General features: G+C 39.7%; 1 protein-coding gene across 1 annotated transcript in view; it reads right to left on the reverse strand.

Annotated features, from left to right (window-relative positions):
- The window catches only part of LOC126195044 (lon protease homolog 2, peroxisomal-like), a 115,673-nt gene extending 102,117 nt beyond the window's left edge, over positions 1-13,556 (reverse strand). The window contains exon 1 of the mRNA XM_049933490.1: positions 13,121-13,556. Within this exon, the coding sequence (XP_049789447.1) occupies positions 13,121-13,227 (107 nt within the window). The 5' untranslated portion in view covers positions 13,228-13,556. The remainder of the gene's footprint in view (positions 1-13,120) is intronic.
- Positions 13,557-21,538: the final 7,982 nt, after the last annotated feature.

Raw genomic sequence — 21,538 nt, forward strand, 5'->3', positions numbered from 1 at the left:
ATCTTGGCCCAAACCTGCGATGGAGAAGTACGGAGGCCAATGGTGGAGACATACCTTTCCCAGCACTCCTGCTTATGTTGGCAAATGAGGCGGCGGGCTCGTGCACAGAGCCCTTTAAAGGTGATGAGGTGTTCCAATGAGTGATGCTGCTTGTGGCGCTGGAGTGCCCGCCTTGCGATCTTTAACTGCCTCTGCAATCTCGGGTGACAACCAAGGTACAGTTCTCCACTGAGGGGACCCACAAGAACAGGGAATGGCAGATTCTGCAGCAGTAATGATGCCGGTGGTGACCGAGTGAACCAACGCATCAATGGCGTCATTGGTAAGAGGCTCAATAGTGGCAATGGAAGTGAACAAGTCCCAGTCAGCCTTATTCATAGCCCATTTGCAGGGGCGCTCAGAAGAGTGACGCTGTGGCAGTGACAGAAAGATCAGAAAGTGGTCACTACCACACAAGTCATCATGCACACTCCAATGGACAGATGGTAATAGGCTAGGGCTGCAGATCGAAAGGTCGATGGCCGAGTACATGCCATGCGCAACACTGAAATGTGTGAAGGCACCAATATTTAAAAGAGAACGGTTGAGCTGTGACAATACTTGCTCAATGATGCTGCCTCGGCCTGTTGCTACTGATCCACCCCACAGAGGGTTATGGGCGTTGAAGTCGCCCAGTAACAAAAAAGGTGGCAGCAATTGGTCTAACAGCGCAACCAGGACATGCTGCGGCACACCACCATCTGGTGGAAGATAGAGACTGCAGACAGTTACATCCTGAGACATCCACACCCGAACAGCGACAGCCTCTAAAGGTGTTTGTAGAGGGACAGACTCGCTGTAAAGAGAATGAAGGACGTAGATGCAGATGCCACCAGATACCCTCTCATAAGCTGCTCGGTTCTTATAATAACCCCAATAGCCACAGAAGGCGGTGGTTCGCATCACCGGAAACAAAGTTTCCTGAAGAGCAATGCAGAAGAAAGGGTGAAGGCTGAGAAGTTGTCGGAGCTCAGCAAGATGGCGGAAAAAACCACTGCGGTTCCACTGGAGGATGACATTGTCCATGGCCGAGAAAGGCGTGAAGGGACCGAGTAGGCAGATTACACTGCTGGGTCACCTGCTGCCACCGATTGAGTACCGACGGGAGCGACATACATCATGTCTGAGGGACCAGCAAGATCTAGGTCCTCAGCGGACACAAGAATCTCCACCACGTCCTCAGATGCAGAGCTTGTAGGTAATGGTGGAATCGGTGCCACCGTAATTTCCTTAGTCTTAGGGGTCTTTGATTTTGATTTCTCACGATGTTCCTTTGGTTGCCCTTGCTGGGAGGGCATCTTTGACTCAGTCTCCGGGACTGAAGAGGACCGTGAAGCCCTATGACCAGCTACCTGGGGCTTCTTCAGCCCCTGGTGTGTGTCTGGTTTGCCACTGGTAGGAACCTGGGAAGGGAGTGACCCAAGGGATCCATTCCTAGCGACAGAAGTCTAAGAAGACTTATGCTCCTCCGGCTTAGAAGGGCTGGTGTCCCCGATGGTTGAGGGGGTGCTGCTCCTGAGATAGGTGGTGTGGGAGCAGCAGGGAGGGAAGTGGCCGCCACCATCAAGGGGCCAGGTGCAGTCCTTTGGCTCTGAGAGCTGACTGTATGTGGTGCAACAGATGGAGCTGTAACAGGAGTGACAGTGGCGGCATAAGATGATGTCATGTGCATGGGATGAAGCCGTTCAAATTTCCGTTTAGCCTCAGTGTAGGTCAGTCGGTCCAGAGTCTTGTATTCCATTATTTTCCATTCCTTCTGTAGAATCTTACAGTCCGGCGAGCAAGGGGGATGGGGGGATGGTGCTCTCCGTAGTTGACACAGATGGGAGGCAGGGCACATGGAGTATCGGGATGGGATGGACGACCACAATCACGACATATGAGGCTGGAAGCACAGCGGGAAGACATATGGCCAAACTTCCAACACTTGAAGCACCGCATCGGGGGAGGGATATACGGCTTAACATCACAGTGGTAGACCATCACCTTCACCTTCTCGGGTAATGTGTCACCCTCTAAGGTCAAGATGAAGGCACCGGTGGCAACCTGATTATCCCTCGAACCCCAGTGGACGCGCCGGATGAAATGGACACCTCGTGGCTCTAAGTTGGCGCGCAGCTTGTCATCGGACTGTAAAAGAAGGTCCCTGTAGAAGATAATCCCCTGGACCATATTTAAGCTTTTATGGGGCGTGATAGTAACAGAAACATCCCCCAGCTTCTTACAAGTGAGTAATGCTCGTGACTGGGCAGAGGACACTGTTTTTATCAAGACTGACCTGGACCGCATTTTTGACAAGCCCTTCACCTCCCCGAACTTGTCTTCTAAATGCTCTACAAAGAACTGAGGCTTCATGGACACAAAGGATTCCCCATCAGCTCTCATACAGACTAGATACCAGGACAAATACTTCTCACTGTCATTCACAGCCTTTCGCTCCTTCCATGGTGTGGCCAGGGAAGGGAATGATTTGGGGTCATACATGTTTGCATTAAAGTGAGCCCTCAAACGCTTCGAGACTGCTGGTGGTTCGCCACCAGCAAGAGAAGATGTGCCACGCTTCATTGCGCGTCATCCACCCTGATGCCACCTACTCCGACCAAGGGCCTTCCCCACGGGCGCCACCCAGCCACAGCAAGGGCCACCTGGCAGGATGGCCATTGCTGGGAGTCCCGATGCCCCAGGGAGATAAGTATCTTCTCCTTGGCATACGTGGGGAGTTAACGGCACAGGCATCAGTAGAGCGATCCCTGTGTTGTGAGAGGGCTATAACCAACAGGGTACATGGCGGCCACCACAATGGACTGGTTACCGTGCTGGGTATTAGGTGGCAAGTGGTCCATGGTCGTCATCAGCGCAGAAAGCGACACTGCAGAGTGCATGGCGGAAATCGCACCCATGAATGTATCCTCGCCCAAGAGATGGAGAATGAGTGGGACTGCAATGCAACGATGAATAAGCTGGCTAAAGGTCTCAATGCATAATGGACAAAACGCACCAAGTAATGCACACTTCCCCAATTGGCTCACTCTTTGGAATAAATTTGAAATATGGTGGTCAAACCCAAGAGGGGCCATCACATAAGGGCCGAAACATTTGAGTCTCCTTTTAGTCACCTCTTATGACAGGCAGGAAGACCGCGGGTCTATTTATTCTTACCCCCAAACCCGCAGGTAAGTGGAGGCGGGGGGGGGGGGGGGGGGGGGGGGGCGAGAATATGTCAGAAAAAAAAAAAAAAAAAGATATAGTTGCAGACAGGCACAATAAAAAGACACTTACATAAGCTTCCAGCCACAGCCTTCATCAATAAAAGAGAGAGACACACAGCATTCATACACACAAGCAAGTATACCTCATGCACACAATTTTAAGCATTTACTGGAGTTTGCGGTCATGTGCGCATGAGGTGCGCTTGCTTGCTTGGGCGTGTGTGTGTGTGTGTGTGTGTGTGTGTGTGTGTGTGTGTGTGTGTGTGTGTGTGTTTACTGATGAAGACTGTGGCTGGAAGCTTATGTAAGTGTCTTAATTGTGTCTGTCTGCAACTTAACGTGTCTTCTTTAGAGTAGGTAGCAATCTGTCTTTTCCTACACTGTTGATATTACTAACTGGAGTTTCCACTGTTAGAAAAATCTCACAGAGAGCAAAATTGCAGCACATGAAAGGAAGAAGCACTGCAATGGGTTGGAGCCCCATGCACATACTCGCAAAAGACTTGTAAATCCTCTGGAGCTGGGTGTGGAAGGGGTTACAAAATTGTTTCAAGTAAGTTTGATACTTTATAAAATAATAGTATTTTGTATTTTTTAAATTTATAATGCAATTTTTTTCTACTTCACTATAGTTGATAGCGTTTTTTTATCTCAATAAATAATGGCAATGTGACAACATTCAACAATCTTGTTCACTTATTATCAGTTTGTCTTGCGTATATGGTATATTGCCTACAACAATGTGCAAGCATCCACGAAACAGCAGTGGAGACAATCAACAAATTAAGGGTTGTTTGCTAAAATTTAATATACAAAATTTGGCTTCAAGTTTCTTTAGGATAATAGAACTGCTGCACTTTTTCCCCTCCTTATCCAAATAGATGGGAGTTTTTACCAACATGTCTACACATGAGCCTGACCGTTTCACTACATGGTACTCTGCAAGGCTGCACAATGGCTACTGTCTGCAGAGCAGGGCTGCTTATTCAATTCGAAAATTGGCTGTCTCCTATGTAGTTCTGAAGAGTGTAGGCCGGATGAATCTACAATAGGACAGATGGTGTTTGTAATATGAACCACATATTCTGGAAGCGGTTTCTCTGTTGTGACACAAAAATTAATTGTTCTGTGTCCACAGTTAATTTTGCAGAGTATTCATCTCGGCAGCTTCCTTTAGATGCTATTCTGTTTGACGAGTTTAATCCAAATCTTTGAAAACAGTGAAGGCATACCCTGAGAGGGGCTTGTGAAGGCAGATGACTCCAATGGAGTGTGGGTGGAATATTCCCAAACCGAATTCACATCCAGCCCCATCACGCACACAGATGTACAAGTTTAAAGAAACACAAAAAGTATAATGCCCAGAGTCATTTGTCATGAAATCTCAAAACTGTTTTACCATTCCCTGCTATTATCCTTCCTACTTAAAATGCAAAACTGCAACTTAAAATGCCAGATGGGTCTGATTTATACTAACAGCTTCCAATTATGCTATACGTTCAGTTCACAATGTTTGTTTCTCACGTTACTAGCCAATCCCAAAAACTACTAAAAATGTGAATGCAGGAAGTTTTGCATGGACTATACGGAAAATATAACTTAGCACTTTTCACAGAGTACTGGAAGCATAACCAATACAGTAGTCAACTAGTAATTGCCGAAAGTCACCCGACTTCCAACAATTTTTCCATGTCCAGGAAAGTGCCTAGTTATACTGTGCATATATTATTTGAATGTTACCTCCAGTATACATTTTCAATCTGCAGCAGTGCGTGTGCTGATCTGAAACTTCCTCATACATTAAAACTGTATGCCAGACCTCTGTCAGTTCCTCATCTCCTACCTTCCAAGCTTTACAAAGTTCTCCTACAAACCATGCTGGGCACCACTTCTGGAAGAAAGAATATTGCCAAAACATGGCTTAGCCACAGCCTGGAACTGTTTCCAGAATTCATACTGGAAACAATCGCCAAATAATAAACAGTTCCTTTCACGGCTTGGGAACCGACTGCTGTTCAGGAAAAAAATTATTTACAACATCTGCAGTGGCTGGGAAACTATCCGATTTTGCCTTTCCTATGCAGAAGTTGCATAGTCTTTTCCACAGTGCTGCAGAATTCAACAATCTGCCTACAACAGAGCAGGCATGTATGATTTTGGCACTATGCACATTTTGATTCAGTTTGTTTCACAGCTTTCTGTATAATTCATATAGTTCTGGAGTTGTATTTCACTTGAATCTTCTACATGCAGAATCACATTTATTCATTATCTGGTGCAGTTCTATAGTGAGCCATGGAGTAGGATCCCTTTTCACTCTGACAGAATGTTTAGGGACATAGCAATAATTCTGTGCCTTAATTCGCAGACTTTATTGTCCAGTGTCAGCTCATTGTTTATATCCTGCAATGAAGTACCTAAACAGCACTTTTGTAGGGCATCATAGTTACACAATTAACCCTTAGAAGCATGTAGGTGGAGTCAGAGGAGGTGTTTGGCTTGAGCCATATCTCAGACATGATTACTTCGAAATCAGACTGGTGGTACACATTGTAAAACTCATCAAAGTAAGCCAATCACTGCATTTTGGCATGAGTGACAAACAGCCCACAGGAATCTCCCATTGTGATCATCTTATGAAACACCACAGATGCAGCAAGCATTTTTTTTTTTTTTTAACCCTGATAAGGAAATCATATTTCACATTTTATAACTTCTAGTTATTACAAGCCCTACTACTTCACAGAGATACAGTTATAATCAATTGCTTCTGCAAATCACTTCAAAACACCTATCATCAATGACAGCATCGCTGCATTACTTGCTAAGGTTGTTTGGCATACTCTCCTTATACTTTAAAAAGGTGCAAATTAAAAGTTTAAGTAATCAGTAAAGAAGCCACATTAAAACAAAAAAAGTTCTTTTGCTTTCAATGGTTCTCTTCAGCTCCTGTTCCTAAATTATGGTCATTCCATGTTAAGTGGCCTAAGGGTCCCCACTTGATCCTCTCCAATATTGATGACATTTTTACAAGACGTACATACAGAACTTAGATGAAGCCCTGGCAAATTACAGCTCCATAAGTAGTATGGTTGGGCTACTAACCACCTTTTTGTAAAGCCTTGTTTTTTGACATCACAATTTAAAAATCATCGCCTTCATTTTATCATTCCTCAGGATCTGAAAGTCCTGTCATGCTGAAACTTCATGATCCTGTTCAGCTTTTGGGGCACAATAGCTTAGTTGCAGAACTAAAGGTCAAATTGTGGTAAATTCATGATAATGTGCCATCAAAGTGGCTCATAATTCTTCTCGTAACAAATTCTAATCATACATTATCAGCTTGTATCTACTAAAAGGATACCTTTCTGAAGCGGATTATTTACTCATCTGCAACCTGTCAGTGTGTCACAAAGCTCAGAAGTAGTTTGTTTTTGTTTTTGAGACAGACAAGTTTAGAGGCAACAATGGAGTTTAAAAACAAGCTTCAACAATGATTCTGAAGCACAGTTTTGTGTAGTGAAGAATGTTCAGATTTAATGTGTGCTTTTTTATATGATGTAAAGTCTGTTCTCATTACTACATAAACATGTTTTTTTCTGAAGTACAAATTATTTGAAGGCGTCTGAAGTTTTAGAAATGTTTATTTGGTCATTTAAATTCTTTTTCTGTTCAATTCCCTATGAAAGTTTTCGTAATCTTTGACTGTTAAATTTTTCCCAGTTGGAAATACACAGAACTTTTACATTATTAAATACTGAAAGCAAAGCCAATTGGAAGTAAAACTGAATTGTAGTTTAATGGATTAATGGATATCGAAGATGTTTCAATGCCATGTAGCACTGGTCTTGCAAATAATTCTGCGTGTCGCCTGAAAACATATACACACACCAACAAGGCTTCAAACATATCAAAGAATTTTCAGTAGAACAAGAATTACTCAACCGAAGAAGTGAAATAAGTCTTACTGAAAATGCACAAACATGCTTTCATCACAAAGCAATACTTTTTGACAAGTATGAATCCTACACTACAGAGATCCTGTTGTAAAACTTTTCGTGTACAGAACTATTCTGTGAATTGAGTTGTGTTTACCTCATAACATATAAAATCCACATCATTTGATTCTGGTACCGGAGACACATCAAAACTGTGGCAAAATTGCACCATAAAGAAAGAACAACTGGTGTTTAAAAAAACAGCATCATAATAATCATACAATTTTGGGGTAAATGGAAGCATCCGATTCCATCCGTCGGCTTTGACCCGTGACATAACGCTGTTGTGGTGTGTGACGTCACGACGGCGCCGAGTTTAGTTTGTGAGAGTGATGTCATCATGCTCACTGGTGGTGTGTTTATGTGTTGTGTGTTAGGTGATGTTTTTGGTTTAGTTTGAGTGTGTGGTGTGTTTATAGGTGGCACATTGTTGCGGTCGGTGGTTCTCTCTGGTTGTGTGTTTATGGGTAGCGTGTTATGTGGCGTATGGGGTTCATTTGCGTGGCTGCATTGCACATGTGTGGTATCGGTAGTGATTGTGCTTTCAGCAGAATATTTTTCAGTGAGTTAACGATTTTGGTTTTGTTATGTCAACATTATTGTAGTTTTTTTTTTTTTCTGTTCGTCATGTGTGAATCTTGGTAAATTACTTTCTTATGTCTTACGTAGGTATGGATATGAGTGACAAGGTCAACAGTTTTCAGTTGTCAGCGATGATAGGGGACATTGCGTTGACTCTAATAAAATTTCTTCAGCTATTCGGCCTGTTGGCTGAAGTCGTGAAGTGTTCAGTGTGTCGTGAAGAAATGAGGCTTAATTGCTGTTGACCTATACAGGTCAAGGAAAGTGTTTGATTCCAATTTTGATTTTTTCTTTCTTTCTTTTTTTGCATGATTAATTGTGGTGGTGGTAAAATTTTTGAGATTTATAGTGTGGTATTGGTTGTTTCTGTTGACCTATATAGGTCAAGGGAAGTGATCGATACCAGTGGATTTTTGTGTGTAGTGGAATTTGGGAAGGTTGTGGGATCTTATTTTAGTGTTTTTTGTCGTTTGGTGTAGTGGTGTGTGTTTATATTTACTTTGTCCCCACCCAAAAACCCTCAATTTCCCCCACTTGTCCCATTAGTTTTGTTATATTTTTGGATCTATTTTCGTGTTTGTTGTCATATTTACGTGATGACGTCATAGGAGCGGTATGGGAGTTGTTGGGAATTGTCGTTTCCGCCATACTGGTGATGTCATTGGTCAAAGCAAGGGGTGGAATCTGATGCTTCTGTTATCCCCAATTTTGTTGTACACATGTACAATAAAATCTAACACTTAATTACTCTTTGCTCAAGTTATCATTTCATCCTCTTTGAATTCTTCTGTAGAATAGTAGCATTTATCCCACAGAATCTGCTGTAGCCACATTTTTAAAATTTCTGGTTTCATATTACATATGTGTTTGCCCATTAACTTGTTATATATTGTCATATGCTGTGGAGTCCACGCATATAATTTCAACTCCAAAAATGGGTTTTGCAGATTGTTAATGTAGAAACAGCAAAGCAATTCAAAGGTGTGACAAAGAAATGTGAAATCCGGGCAGAATATCTGTCTAATTGTAGAAAAAGAATTTCAGCAAGAAAAGCACAAAGATGTCTGTCATTCTTCATCCCAATCAGAAGATGAAGCAGAGTTACATCCAGCAGAATTACTCGATGCAAGTCTAATTGCTTTTGGGGTCTCCCCTCCAGAATTTCAGAGAGTATCAACGAGGTATGCCAAAGGCTATTCAAAATGAAAAAATAAGTGTAACTCAAGAGGCAATTGTGAATTACACTGCTGCTGCTGCTGCTGCTGAAAGCTTCAACCCAACAGATTTTCAAACATCTAGTGCAAGCAAGGCATGTCATGATTGTGAAGATTAAAAGCACCTGACTAAAGAATTGAAAGAAAAGTTTTAATTGTCAAGACAGCCTGAAAAATAGCAGATTTTGACATTAGTCGCTCAAAACTGGACTACAAAAGAGACACTGCAAGAACTTGGCTTTTCAGAAAGGATGGACAAAGCAGCTAGGAAGTTAAAGGCAGAAAATTGTGCATTAGCTCTGCCTAAGAACAAGTGTAGCAAGAAGGATTCTAGATGCTGTAAATGAAAAAGTGGTAACATTTTTCCAAAATGAAAAATTTGGCCAAATTTGTCCAGGTAAAAAGGACTGTGTACCATTTAGAATGGATGGGAAGGAAGTTTTGATGCAAAAATACCTTCTTTTGAAGACTTTGAAATAAATGTCTGCAGCATATTGACATCAGCATGTGCCTGAAATTGGATTTACCAAATTTTGTGAATTTAGGCCAAAATGGTGATCACTGTAGATCTGCAGCAACCCACTCAGTCTGTTTTTGCACTTTACAACAATAGGCCTATGTAAAATTCATGCTTGCAAACTGCCCAATTAAACAAGATTAGAAAAAAGTGATTGCTAAAACAATGTGTGATTTGGAATCCAAAGACAACGTGCTTCATCGGTGTGAAATCTGTCCAGGAAAATAACTTCTGCAACAGTTTTTAGAAAGCAGTTTTGAAGACAGTGATCCAGATGATATTGATGAGTGCAAACAGTGGGTGCACACTGACAGAGATACATTACAAGCAAAGCAGATAACCACTGAGGATTTTATTGAAGATCTGATTTCAAAAATTTACAAGCTTTCCACTCTTCATTATATTGCGAAGCACTTAAGCAAGCCCTAAAGAGCACAAAAGAAAACCTCAAGCCAAAAATTCATCATCTTAATGGTTTTTGATGCAGCTCAAAGTTTTCACTGCAATAACAGCCAATCAACTTTACACCCATTTGTTATGTACTCCAGAAATAACTTGGACATAAACAGCACCAGCTACTGTGTAATAAGTGACAGCCTGAAGCATGACGCAATCGCAGTATAAGCTTTTATAGTGTAATTAATAGAAGATCCAAAGTGTCACCTTGGAAAGATCATACATATTTACTACTTCAGTGATGGGTCAGCAGAACAGTATAAAAACTAAAATATTTTCTGACTCTCTGCCACCATCAAAACTACTCTGGAATCTCAACTGAATGGAACTTTTTTTTGCTACAAGGCATGAAAAATCACCATGTGATGGAGTTGGAAGAACTGTAAAGTGCCTTGCAGCAAGAGCAAGCCTTCAAAGACCAACTGAAGACCATATTTTGATACCAACTGATTTGGTTAAATACTGTACAAAAAATATAGGCCTAATATCAATGGAATCCAATACATTTTTGTTTCAAAAAAAGAAATTAAAGCATCAAAAACTGAGCAGGCAGAAAGGTTCAAACATGACTGCACAGTATCAGGAACAAGAGAGAATCATCACTTTATGCCATTAAATGAAAAGCAAGTTTGTATTAGAACAGTATCCAATGACACAAATTGTTTTGTGGCAAATGCTGACCAAAGTCAAACAACAGTTTCTCACAGAAATATTGCAGCTTTATGACCAGACCAATACATTGCTTGTATTTACTAATGGAAAATGGTGGATGTGATAATGTCTCTGAAATTTCAGACAAAGAAAATGGTGTCTTAGTTTCATGCACCCCAGCGGACCTGCATATTCATTCTATTGGCCAACAGAGCAGGATGTTTGTTGGATTCCAGACCAATACATTATTTCTGTCATTCCAGCTCCATCAACAACAGGAATGGGCCAACATTATAGCTTGCTAAAATCAACTGTAATTGCTATTAATAACACATTTCAGCAACTGAATGAATGAGAACTGAAATATTATGGCTTGGGAACCATACAGATTAAGACTGGTAGTGGCAAAACCACCATGGGCCAACACAAGATTGTGTGACTGCATTTTTTCAAGCAATGAAAACATAAGTTTATTTGTTCTTAAATGGAAGATCTCAAAAATAAGAAAAAAAACTTTTTCTGATCTAACAAAGTGAGTTCTCTTCACTGGTGCCCAGAAAAATCAGATTTAAGTGATCTCTTTCGAGGTATGACCTCTTGAATGTGAGCCAAAACTGATTACTTAAATTTTTTAGTAGACTTTGAACTTAGATAACTCTGCTATTATTTGAGCAACTTAGGTGCCCCTTGAAGAGCTTTCCGAAGTGTTTACAAGCTGCAGATGAGCAAAGACTCAGCTTCAGACAGTTGTTCTTTTAGTATATATAAGCCAATAAAGTATAGTCAAAATTTGTTATGACAAGATTTAGGAGCTATTTGGTTAGCGCATGATGATGAATTTACCATAAAGTTCTACAACTGAGCTACTGTACCCACAAAGGTGAACAGGATCACAAAGTTTCAGCAAAATGGATCTCTTAGATACTGAGCAAAGGTAAAACAAAGTTGATTAATTCATTTGTTGCAATGTCATAAAACTAGCCTTTACAAAAATGTGGCTAGTGGCCCAACCATACTACACGTGGAGGTGTAATTTGGCACTGCTTCACTTACATCCCATCTGTACATCCTATAAAAATTTCATCAAAATTGAAGGTGGTGGAGTGGGGAGCTTATCTGAATACAGGCCACTTGAAATGGAATGACTTATTACTATACATTTAGTAATCGAATGTCTATGCTGTTCACTGAAACCCTATCCATATTCTCAGGTAAATTATGATTGGGAGTGGACGCTAATGAACTACTACCTTCTCCTGGCCTTATCCTGTATTTTTACAATGTTGGCATGTTAAAGAGTACTTCCCAAATTTAGTGACAGAGTGACCAGGTGCCCTTCCTGTCACCACCCCTTTTGCCCCCCACACCCAAATGGAAATTGTGTACCCCATCTGTGGGTCTAGTGTTATCCATGTGAAAATGTGAGCACGTATTCAAAATGTTTGCAAAGCTTGCAGCTGAGGTGGAATGTGGGTAACAGCTCCGTATTCATCCAGTCTGATATGGGAAACAACCTAAACACTACAACGAGGCTGGCCAACACACCAGCCCTTGTTGTGAATCCCCCCAGCAGATTTGATATGGGGCCAGCGCACCTCCCCAAACCCAGAAAGCAGCGTACTAATGTGCATGGTTATCTGGAGGGGGGGTGGGGAGATAGGGAGCTAATGAACACTACTACCGTATTTCTGGGAACTCTCAGTATCCTTTATGCCTGTGGTAAAAGATCACACATGAAGATGAAGATTTCTGTCTTCATATGTAAGTTATTTTTATATTTTGTTTTGTGGTATGTGTATCACATTTTGTTTCAAACCCACTTTTATGATTTATTACGAATAACATTAAGGCATTTACATATTACCATCAAATTGAGGACTTCTAAGTTTAAGTTGTCATAACAGGGCAACTGATGATCAATTCTGCTATTCAGCTGACACCTCTAAACCCAACTAAAAAGAACATATTGGAAACAGATTTCTTGTTGTCGTAGTCGTATATGCAACGAAGAGCTAAGTTAAGGCATACTTGAATCATACTTGTTACTGTAAAGATAATTAACTATAAACTGTTTTGTATTTAAATTAGTATGACAATAGGATATTTGATACTTCTGTATATTATTTTCTATGTACTGTAAAATTACGAAATTTTTCTCTAGTGTATAATTTATGTGCCTCGTATTACTACTAGTACTGTGTGTTTGTACAATGTATGTAAACTCCCTACGACGCCATCGATTCCATAGAAATGCTCAAAGATGGATCAAAATAAATAAATAAATAGGCGTTTTGTATACAGAAATTAGGCTAAAGAATGGTTTACAAATTTTACATTCAGTGAAATTATCTCACACTGATTTCATTATCTCTGTGATACAGACAACCGCCAAATATCTCATGTTATCAAGTTGGATGTGATTGATTTAACAATTCAATGACCATTCACACTTACTTGCTCGGGTCAGTTATGGTAAATTTTTTCGATGATCCCGGCAGCAGCACTTCATCATTAGTAACAAGCAGCGGTAATTTACTGGGAATGGTAATTACCGAAGTCATTTTGACAAAATTTTAAAAAGCGTAAAACTATTAGGATTCGTAGTTTTACGCAACAAAATATGGAAATTGGAGTCTCCAATGCCACAACAAACAGGAATGTTATGAATGACACTGTTATCTACAGCTGCGCTCCACCGCAATAACCAACACTTTATCGGCACAAAACAACAACATAAAATTGATCAGCTCTGTCAAGGACCACTGACAACTCACGAATGACTGCGAGCGACGCACTTTGTCCGTAGGTATATCGTCAAATTCTAAAGGTCTCAGAATCATCGAGAATAAAAATACACAGTGACTTATCAGTTTTAAATCAAAGGTTATTCGTCAGATACAGATCGCAACTTAACTTCCAATTAAGGTAGCGCAACGTCATTGACTTTGTGTATATGTATTTAGCGGCCTACTATTTTATTTTACTTTTTTTTTGTAGGGAACAATCAAATAAGCACAGGAAGCGAATAATTTCTGAATAACGACTTTAAATAACCAACGCAACAAAAAATAATTATAATTTAAGGAATTTAAAATAATAACAATACACAATTTTGTACGTGTTGTAGGAGATAGTTTGTAAATAACATTGTAGGCTATTTCAGCTATACATAGACCCGTAAACGCATTTAGTCGTGTCTCATTGCGTCTTGTGTTCCCTCTCGTCTTGCATTCTTAATTCACAAGCAAATAACACGTAATAAAAATACTGTCTACCGAATAAATTTCAACAAGATAAAAGGCGTAGGTTCTTCCACTGATCTAATGTTGTCATTTGTGCCTTGCTATAGTTTACTAATATCTTGAGATTTTTATAGCTACTTCCCCCAATGGCCCTCATACCGGCCAGGTACATTTTAAACGTGATCTGCTCGTATACGGGAGAACGCAGCCGCTTTCGTGACGCGCTGCAGGCCAACGAGGCTGGCTGCTACGTCCGCCGTGTGGGTGACAAGGTGCTCGCAGTCAATATGGTAGGCCTAGGGTTTGTCGCGTAAATTTTTTCTAACCTACATAACATAACAGCTTAAAATAAGAAACGTAAATTACTTGCGTATATTAAGCAAGGGATACATCAACTGCCACCCTTCGTTGTTCAGGGGATTTCTGACAACCGGGTAGGAAATTCCTCATTGCGCTTCGCACTTCCCTCTGAGAAATGGCAGCAATTTCTTGACTAATGTTAATTTTAATACCATCTGGAGTGTGTGGATTTGCTTTGTAACGTTCTCTTTTAGTGTTCCCCAGAGATAAAAATCGCTGGGGTTAAACTGGGGGAATTGAGGAGGCCATAATGTTGTTAGCAATAGCTCTAGCTTGAAACACGGCATTAACTTGGTATTATCAGACGCCGGCTGTGCGTGCTGTCACAAAGCCCTGCTAAAAGTCGCGGAAGCACTTCCAGTTAACTGACAGTAAACGGATCCCAAAATGTATTCCACATAGGCCACCTCTCAATGTTAATTGTTTCCTGGAAAAAAATTTGGCCTATTTTTCTCTCACAGCCAATAGTGCACCACATTCCTATTTTTTCACCATGATGGAATTCCTTGTGTATTATGTTAATGTCCATGTAAAGAAGCAACTTATTTGTCAAATTAACCCTTATCTAGTTGCAGATTTGTCAAATATGCATGTATGAATAAAAACAAAGTTTATCAGTTTAACCTCAATTTCAAGCAGATGCTGTATTTTGACACTAGTGGAAATGGCTACATATACACATGAAGGATTTCTAACACTGACTATGATACTGTGTTTAGAGAAGGGGAAGAAAATAAGATGCTGGTCCAGGGAGTGGCTTAAAATTTATTCTCTTCTATGTGGTCCTCTATTGGCATTTTATCAAAATATCCTGATATGTAAACGTGTAGCCCACATTTTCTGTGGAAGAGATATTTTTTTTTTTTAGTACCACTGCATCTCACTTGTATATTAAGTGTAGAATATTGATTTTCTTCTTATCCTCCTCCTGCATCACATATGGGTGGAAAAGATGCCACACCGCTACCATTTCGGTAATTGCCACTCCTATTTTAACTCTAGAATAACGGGTGGGGTAAAAACTTACCTCAGTCCTTTTTAATCATCCTTTAACAGGTAAATTGTGAAATTTATCTGTTAAATCCGCCAGGGAAAAAATACCCCACCTTGTTACTTAACTTAAATTTTCTTGTTTACAGAATAGGTGGTACATTCTTTTGAAGGCACAGAAAATGTCTTCTGAGAAAATATTAAGAACTCCAGAGGAAATAATAAGATAATTTGAGTGTCAAGAAGCTGAAAACGTAAATTACAGTGACTCAGACGAAGATGTGAGTGAACCTGAAGACGGTCATATCACAGACAACAAGGAGAATGATGAATTCGATGTAACGCCATTTGAAGTTGATTCATCAGATGAAGATGATCGCCAAGTAAGAAAAATTTTATAAGGCAGACATGAGAATTGTTGGAACACACACCCCTTCCATATAAAACTGTGACAGCAAAGTATATAGTGATACATTACTTGGTGCACACAGCGAGGCAACAGACGAAATGTCTCACATGAAATTTTTTGAACTATTATTTACTAAAAACACGCTTTCACTAATAGTTATGTACACATACCAAAAAATTGCTTATTCAAGGGCAAAATTCACATGGTTGCAATGGTGTATTTGAGATATCAAGCAAAACGAAATAAAAGCCTTGTTTGGTATACTTTTTATAAGTGGAGCTCTAAAAATGGCATGTCAATTGTACTGATTCATGGTCTGTGGTAAAAGGGTCCCCATTCTTCCGAGAAGTTATGATGAAAAACCGATTCGACCTTTTTATCAATAATCTAAGATTTGATGACCAACATACTAGATTACAAAGAAGAACAGCAGACAAGTTCACTGCATTCCATGATTTATGGTGTATGTTTGTCTAGCATAGTAAAGAACCATACACTCCGTTGCTCTCCTAACCATTGACGAGACACTCCTTAGCTTCCGAGGCAGATGCCCATTCAAAACGTATCTGCCAAGCAAGCTGGAGGAATATGGGCAAAAGATAATTTCATTATGTGAGGCAGAGAAATATTACTTTTTACATCCCGTATTAGGGAAAAGAGACTAGGGATCCATGTGTTTCAATTCCTACATATTATGTGATGAAATTATGTGCACATATATATGGAACCAACTGGAACATTACAATGGACAACTGGTATGGTTATTGTGAAGTAGCCAACAAACTGGCCAACAAAAAGATGACAATGGTTGGCATCTTAAGCAATAGCAAACCACAAATCCCAGAATCCCTGCTTCAAACCAAGGGTACAGGAGTTTCTTCATCTGTATTCATTTAAAGGAGAGAAAAATGTTAGAGTCATTCATTCCAAAGAAAAATAAAAACGTTATTCTTTTCTCAACGATGCATGAGATATGTGAAATAGATGAGAAGACAAAGAAATCGAACATAGTACTTTTCTATAGTGATAACAAAGGGAGAGACGATATATTTGATTTACTATACCACAACAAGACCACAGTACGAAAAACAAGCCTTGTCCAATGGATTACATGTAAGGGCTTTTAGATGCACCAAGAATAAACAGTTTTGTCTTGTATAAGGGGAATGCTGGCACAAACAGCCGAAGCGATTTTCTCAAGTCATTGGCTTTTGGGCTGGTCGAAACAGAAATGAAAGACAGACTCATGAGAAAAAATTCACCCAAAGAGCATTGCATAACCATGGATCAGATTTTGGCACATTTTGGGAACCATATTCCAAGATCAGCAGCACAACCAGAAACGATCTCAAATAAAAGTGGATGATGCTCTCTTTGCAGTCGAAATGAAGACTGGAAAAGTTCCTTTGAATGCTGTGTCTGTTCGAAACCAATGTGCAAAGACCATCAGAAAGATATTTGCCAAAGTTCCCATAACAGTTTAGTTTGAAAATGTTTGATATAATCATCAAATTTTGAAATTAATTTAAAAAATCAGTGTTTGCTTTTACATAAGGAACTATTTTTCGTAAATGTTAGCCTTATATTTTTTACTGCTACACATATATTATGCTAAACAATTCCTTCAATGATTCTTATGCTTTATGATATGTTCTATACTGTTTTGCAGTGTTATAACAAAAAGGGTAATTGAATGCAATAGATAAGTGCAATCTCATATTTCCGTATATGACAACCATGATACAATAAAATACATTGATATTATAATTATTATGTGCTTGTCATATAGTAAAACTTTAACAATACTTATTAATAAATGTTGCACATGATTTGATTATTACTTTATACTACTCTAGTACTTTTTTAAACAGTGATAATTTAGAAAAACGTGGGGTAAATTTTTACCCCACGTTGTTATTTATGTCTCGGGATTCGCATCTTGTTATTCTAAAGGGTTAAGGTCTCCATAAATGATCAAACATTTTGTCAAACTTAACTATGCTTGCCAAATACTTGACTGCATACAGTGCTCCTTGATGTGCATGTCAAGTATAGATCGTGTTTGTTGTGTCTCCCAAAAATTTTTATTGACAGAAATATTGAGAAGACGGCAGACATTATTTGTGATGATGGTTTGCTGCATATGTTTAGTGAAAAATTGTTTTATTATAATTTATCTCATTATATCGCGAATTTCCAGAACTATAGAAACTGTGTTCAAGTATAAAAACAAATCATAATATTTTACAATTTGCACATATGATAGTGTACAAGTCAGCATACATTTTACAAGTAATTTTTACAATTATATTTTTTCAATTTTAATTGATTCATGGAAGTTGTTCATATTAAAAAAGGTAATAGACATCACATTGTTCTTTCACTTGTCCATACTTGAAAGTGACATGGACTATAATCAGGCCTAAGTGATTAATTATTAAGAAAGTGGTTGACTTTTATTACATTAAAAAAAATCATTTACTGTGTAAACATTTTGCTCGAAAAGAAATTTTTTTAATATACATGTGAAAACTCTTGGTATTTCTGTGTGTTTTTTTTTAATTTTAGCTGCTAAGCTATTACACATCCGTATCCAAAGATGTAGGACTCTTTTTTGGTAACAAGTGTTCTGGACTGAATCATATGTAGGTCAGACTGCTGTCTTGTTCCATAGTTATGAATGTGCTCATATAATGTTAATGTGCTATATTTGGTTAATAGGTAGGTTTTAACAAATGATATAGTATTATAAACATGTAAGCACATACGCATCAAACAATATTTCATAAGGGAATAAGTAGAGGCTGTTTTATCTATTATGTTTTTTCTCTTGCATAACTAATAGCATCATAAACAACTGTGTTCTTCTTCTTCATTAAAATGGAGTGAGGCAGTGCAGTGGTCAGCACACTGAAATTGCCTTCAGCCATCCAGATTTATGTTTTCTGTGATTTCCATAAATCACTTAAGGCAAACATCAGGATGGTTCCTTTGAAAGGACACAGCTGATTCTCCATCCTTCCCTAATCTGAGTTTGTGTTTCCTCTCTAATGACCTCATTGTTGATGGGATGTTAAACGATAATCTCCTGCTCCCTCTTCATTAAAGCCGACTTTTAACTTTTATTTAATGAAAATTTCTGCATCAACTTATGTTCTCATATATATAGAATGTGGGTGTCTGCTATGTTCTATGTATTGTAAAACCTAAATAATTTTTCACTTTCAGATATCTGACCTTGCTTGTGGAACAATATTCAATGGAATAATACACTGAAAGAAAAAATTGTAACACCAAAAAATAATTAATATAGAGTAATGAAATTTTGGGAATACATTTGTCTAGGTAACATGTTTAAGTGATTAATATTGCAGGATCAAAGGTTAATGTAAATGCGAGAGAAGCCATTGCAGATGTGAAATGGTGGTACATTGATAACCCATGTGACCACCAGAATGTTGAAAGCAAGTATACATTAGTTCTTGAATTGTGTTGTACTAGTGCCAGATGTCAATTTGTGCTATGAAGTTCCATGACTGTTGTACTTGGTCGGTCAATACAGGGATGACTGATGCTGTTTGTGAATGACATTGGAGTTGTCATATGATGAGGTCACATATGTGCTCGATTAGAGACATATCTGATGATCGAGCAGCCCCAGAAAACATGTTGACACTCTGTAGAGCATGTTTTGTTGCAACGTCAGTATGTGGGCGAGCGTTATTTTGTTCAGAAATACCCACTGGAATGATATTCATGAAGGGGAGCACAACAGGTCGACTCAGTAGACTGATGTACAAATTTGCAGTCAAGGTGTTCCTGCTGTTATACAAAATTGCATCCCTGACAATAGCTCCAGGCATAGGTGCAGTGAATGTAGCACATAGACAGGTTGGTTGCAGGCCCTCAATTGGTCTCCTTCTAACCAACATACGACCATCATTGGCACTGCGGAAGAACCTGCTTTAATCAGAAATCACAATAGACTTCCACCCTGCCTTCCAATGAGCTCTCGCTTGACATCACAGATGGCTGTGGTTTGGGATAAATGCATGCTACAGGGAGTCTGGTTTGCAACTGTCATTGAAGTAATGGATGTGTAACAGTTCATTGCATCACTGTGGTTCCAACTGGTCCTCAAATTGCTGCTGCAGATGCAGTATGACGCACCAGAGCCACACATTCAACATAGTGATCTTCCCTCTCAGTAGTAGCATGTGCCCAGTCGTCTAGCAACCATACATTGTTGTGACCACCACTGCCAGCAATCATGTACAGTGGCTACATTCCTGCCAAGTATTTTTGCAATTTTGCAGAAGGAACATCCTGCCTCTCATAGCCCTATTACATGACCTTGTTCAGACTCAGTGAGGTGGTGATAATTTCGTCTTTGTCACCTTAAAACCATTCATAACTGACATTTATTCCCCACGTCCAATCTCAAAAGGTAAGTATAACTTACGATCGTTACAGTGTGCATTTAAAGCAAACCTGATTTACATCCTCATAGGGGCACTGCTAGCGCCACTCTTACGCATCTGGCGCAAAATCTCAATAGACATCATCTTTCAGATGCAGAAACACGCCTACCAACTTTCGTTTAAATATCATAACTCTTTCTTGGTATTGACATTTTTTGTCCGTCAGTGTATATCCAAGTTGTAATGTAATATTTGCAATTTTCCACGAAAACAAAGCGTAATAATAAAATGAAGATTAAGAAAAGACAAAGGCACAACATCCTCTACTATAAGATAATTGTGCGCGTCGGAAACAGGTTCACTTTCTATGTTTTCAGATGATGACACCGTCAAACCTTTCTTCCAAGAAGCCTTTACGTGATGTGATGCAGCGACAGTCTGTTGACGGACTGTATGCATGCTGCCATTTCAGATGCATTGTGGATTGTTTTGATGTGATGTGGCATGCCATGGAGGCCAGCGAATTGATCTTTATTGAGAAAGATGTTGAGGGTGATTCTTCCAGATCATGCCTGTAGCGACACTGGCCAGCAGTGTTGACTCTGGCTAACTTATCACATGCAGCAACTAAGGATCATAGCTTAAGTTCACTATACTCGATCGCCAGTTCCCACTTTTGTCTTAAAATGTGTGTATCACGCAATTGTTTCTTATATATGTTCGGTTTATGTTCACGGCAAATGAATGTAGAATACTTCACCATGGTGTCTGTATATTATACTACTCGACCCCAGCCACCTGTTACAGAGTGTTCACCACAGGTGACAGTACATCCACCACGTTTATAATGAACATGCAAACTGCCGCCAGGACAACGGATACCAGTGACCAAAAGAGAATTTTCAGACCTCAGACCTTTCACTGGGCTTGATAATGTTCTTCACGAACTGCCTGAGCATGTCAAACAAAAAAGTGTGAGTGAAAGTGACTTCTTCTAGTCTCCCATGTGCACACTCGAAACCCTCATCGCCACGTGGCACCAGCTGCCAACTCATACTGCAACGAACCAAATCAAACCACCTACGAAACATCGTCTGAGCCCAAGATATGTAAGCAGTCTTACCATCTTGTGGGAGACCAGTGTTGGCATTTAATGACACTTGTTCAGCCCCTATGCCGTCACTTGTATTACCGCGTCTGGCTCTCAGATGACGAATCTGTCCCTATCTAGTGGTGGAGCTCAGTCAACCGAGCCACGCCCATTGCCAGTCTCCCTACCATGCTGCATACAAACAATAGGGTTCTGCAAGCAGCTATCCCCAGATCTAATCAAATAATAACCTATGGATATCTTCCCTTCAACAACTCGATAGTGCTCTGTACAACTCCGATATTTCCTTCTCGACAGCACCTGTCGCCACCCCAGCTGGTCAATCCCCGCCAGCCACAC

This window comes from Schistocerca nitens, chromosome 7 (assembly GCF_023898315.1).
Source record: "Schistocerca nitens isolate TAMUIC-IGC-003100 chromosome 7, iqSchNite1.1, whole genome shotgun sequence".
NCBI lineage: Eukaryota > Metazoa > Arthropoda > Insecta > Orthoptera > Acrididae > Schistocerca > Schistocerca nitens.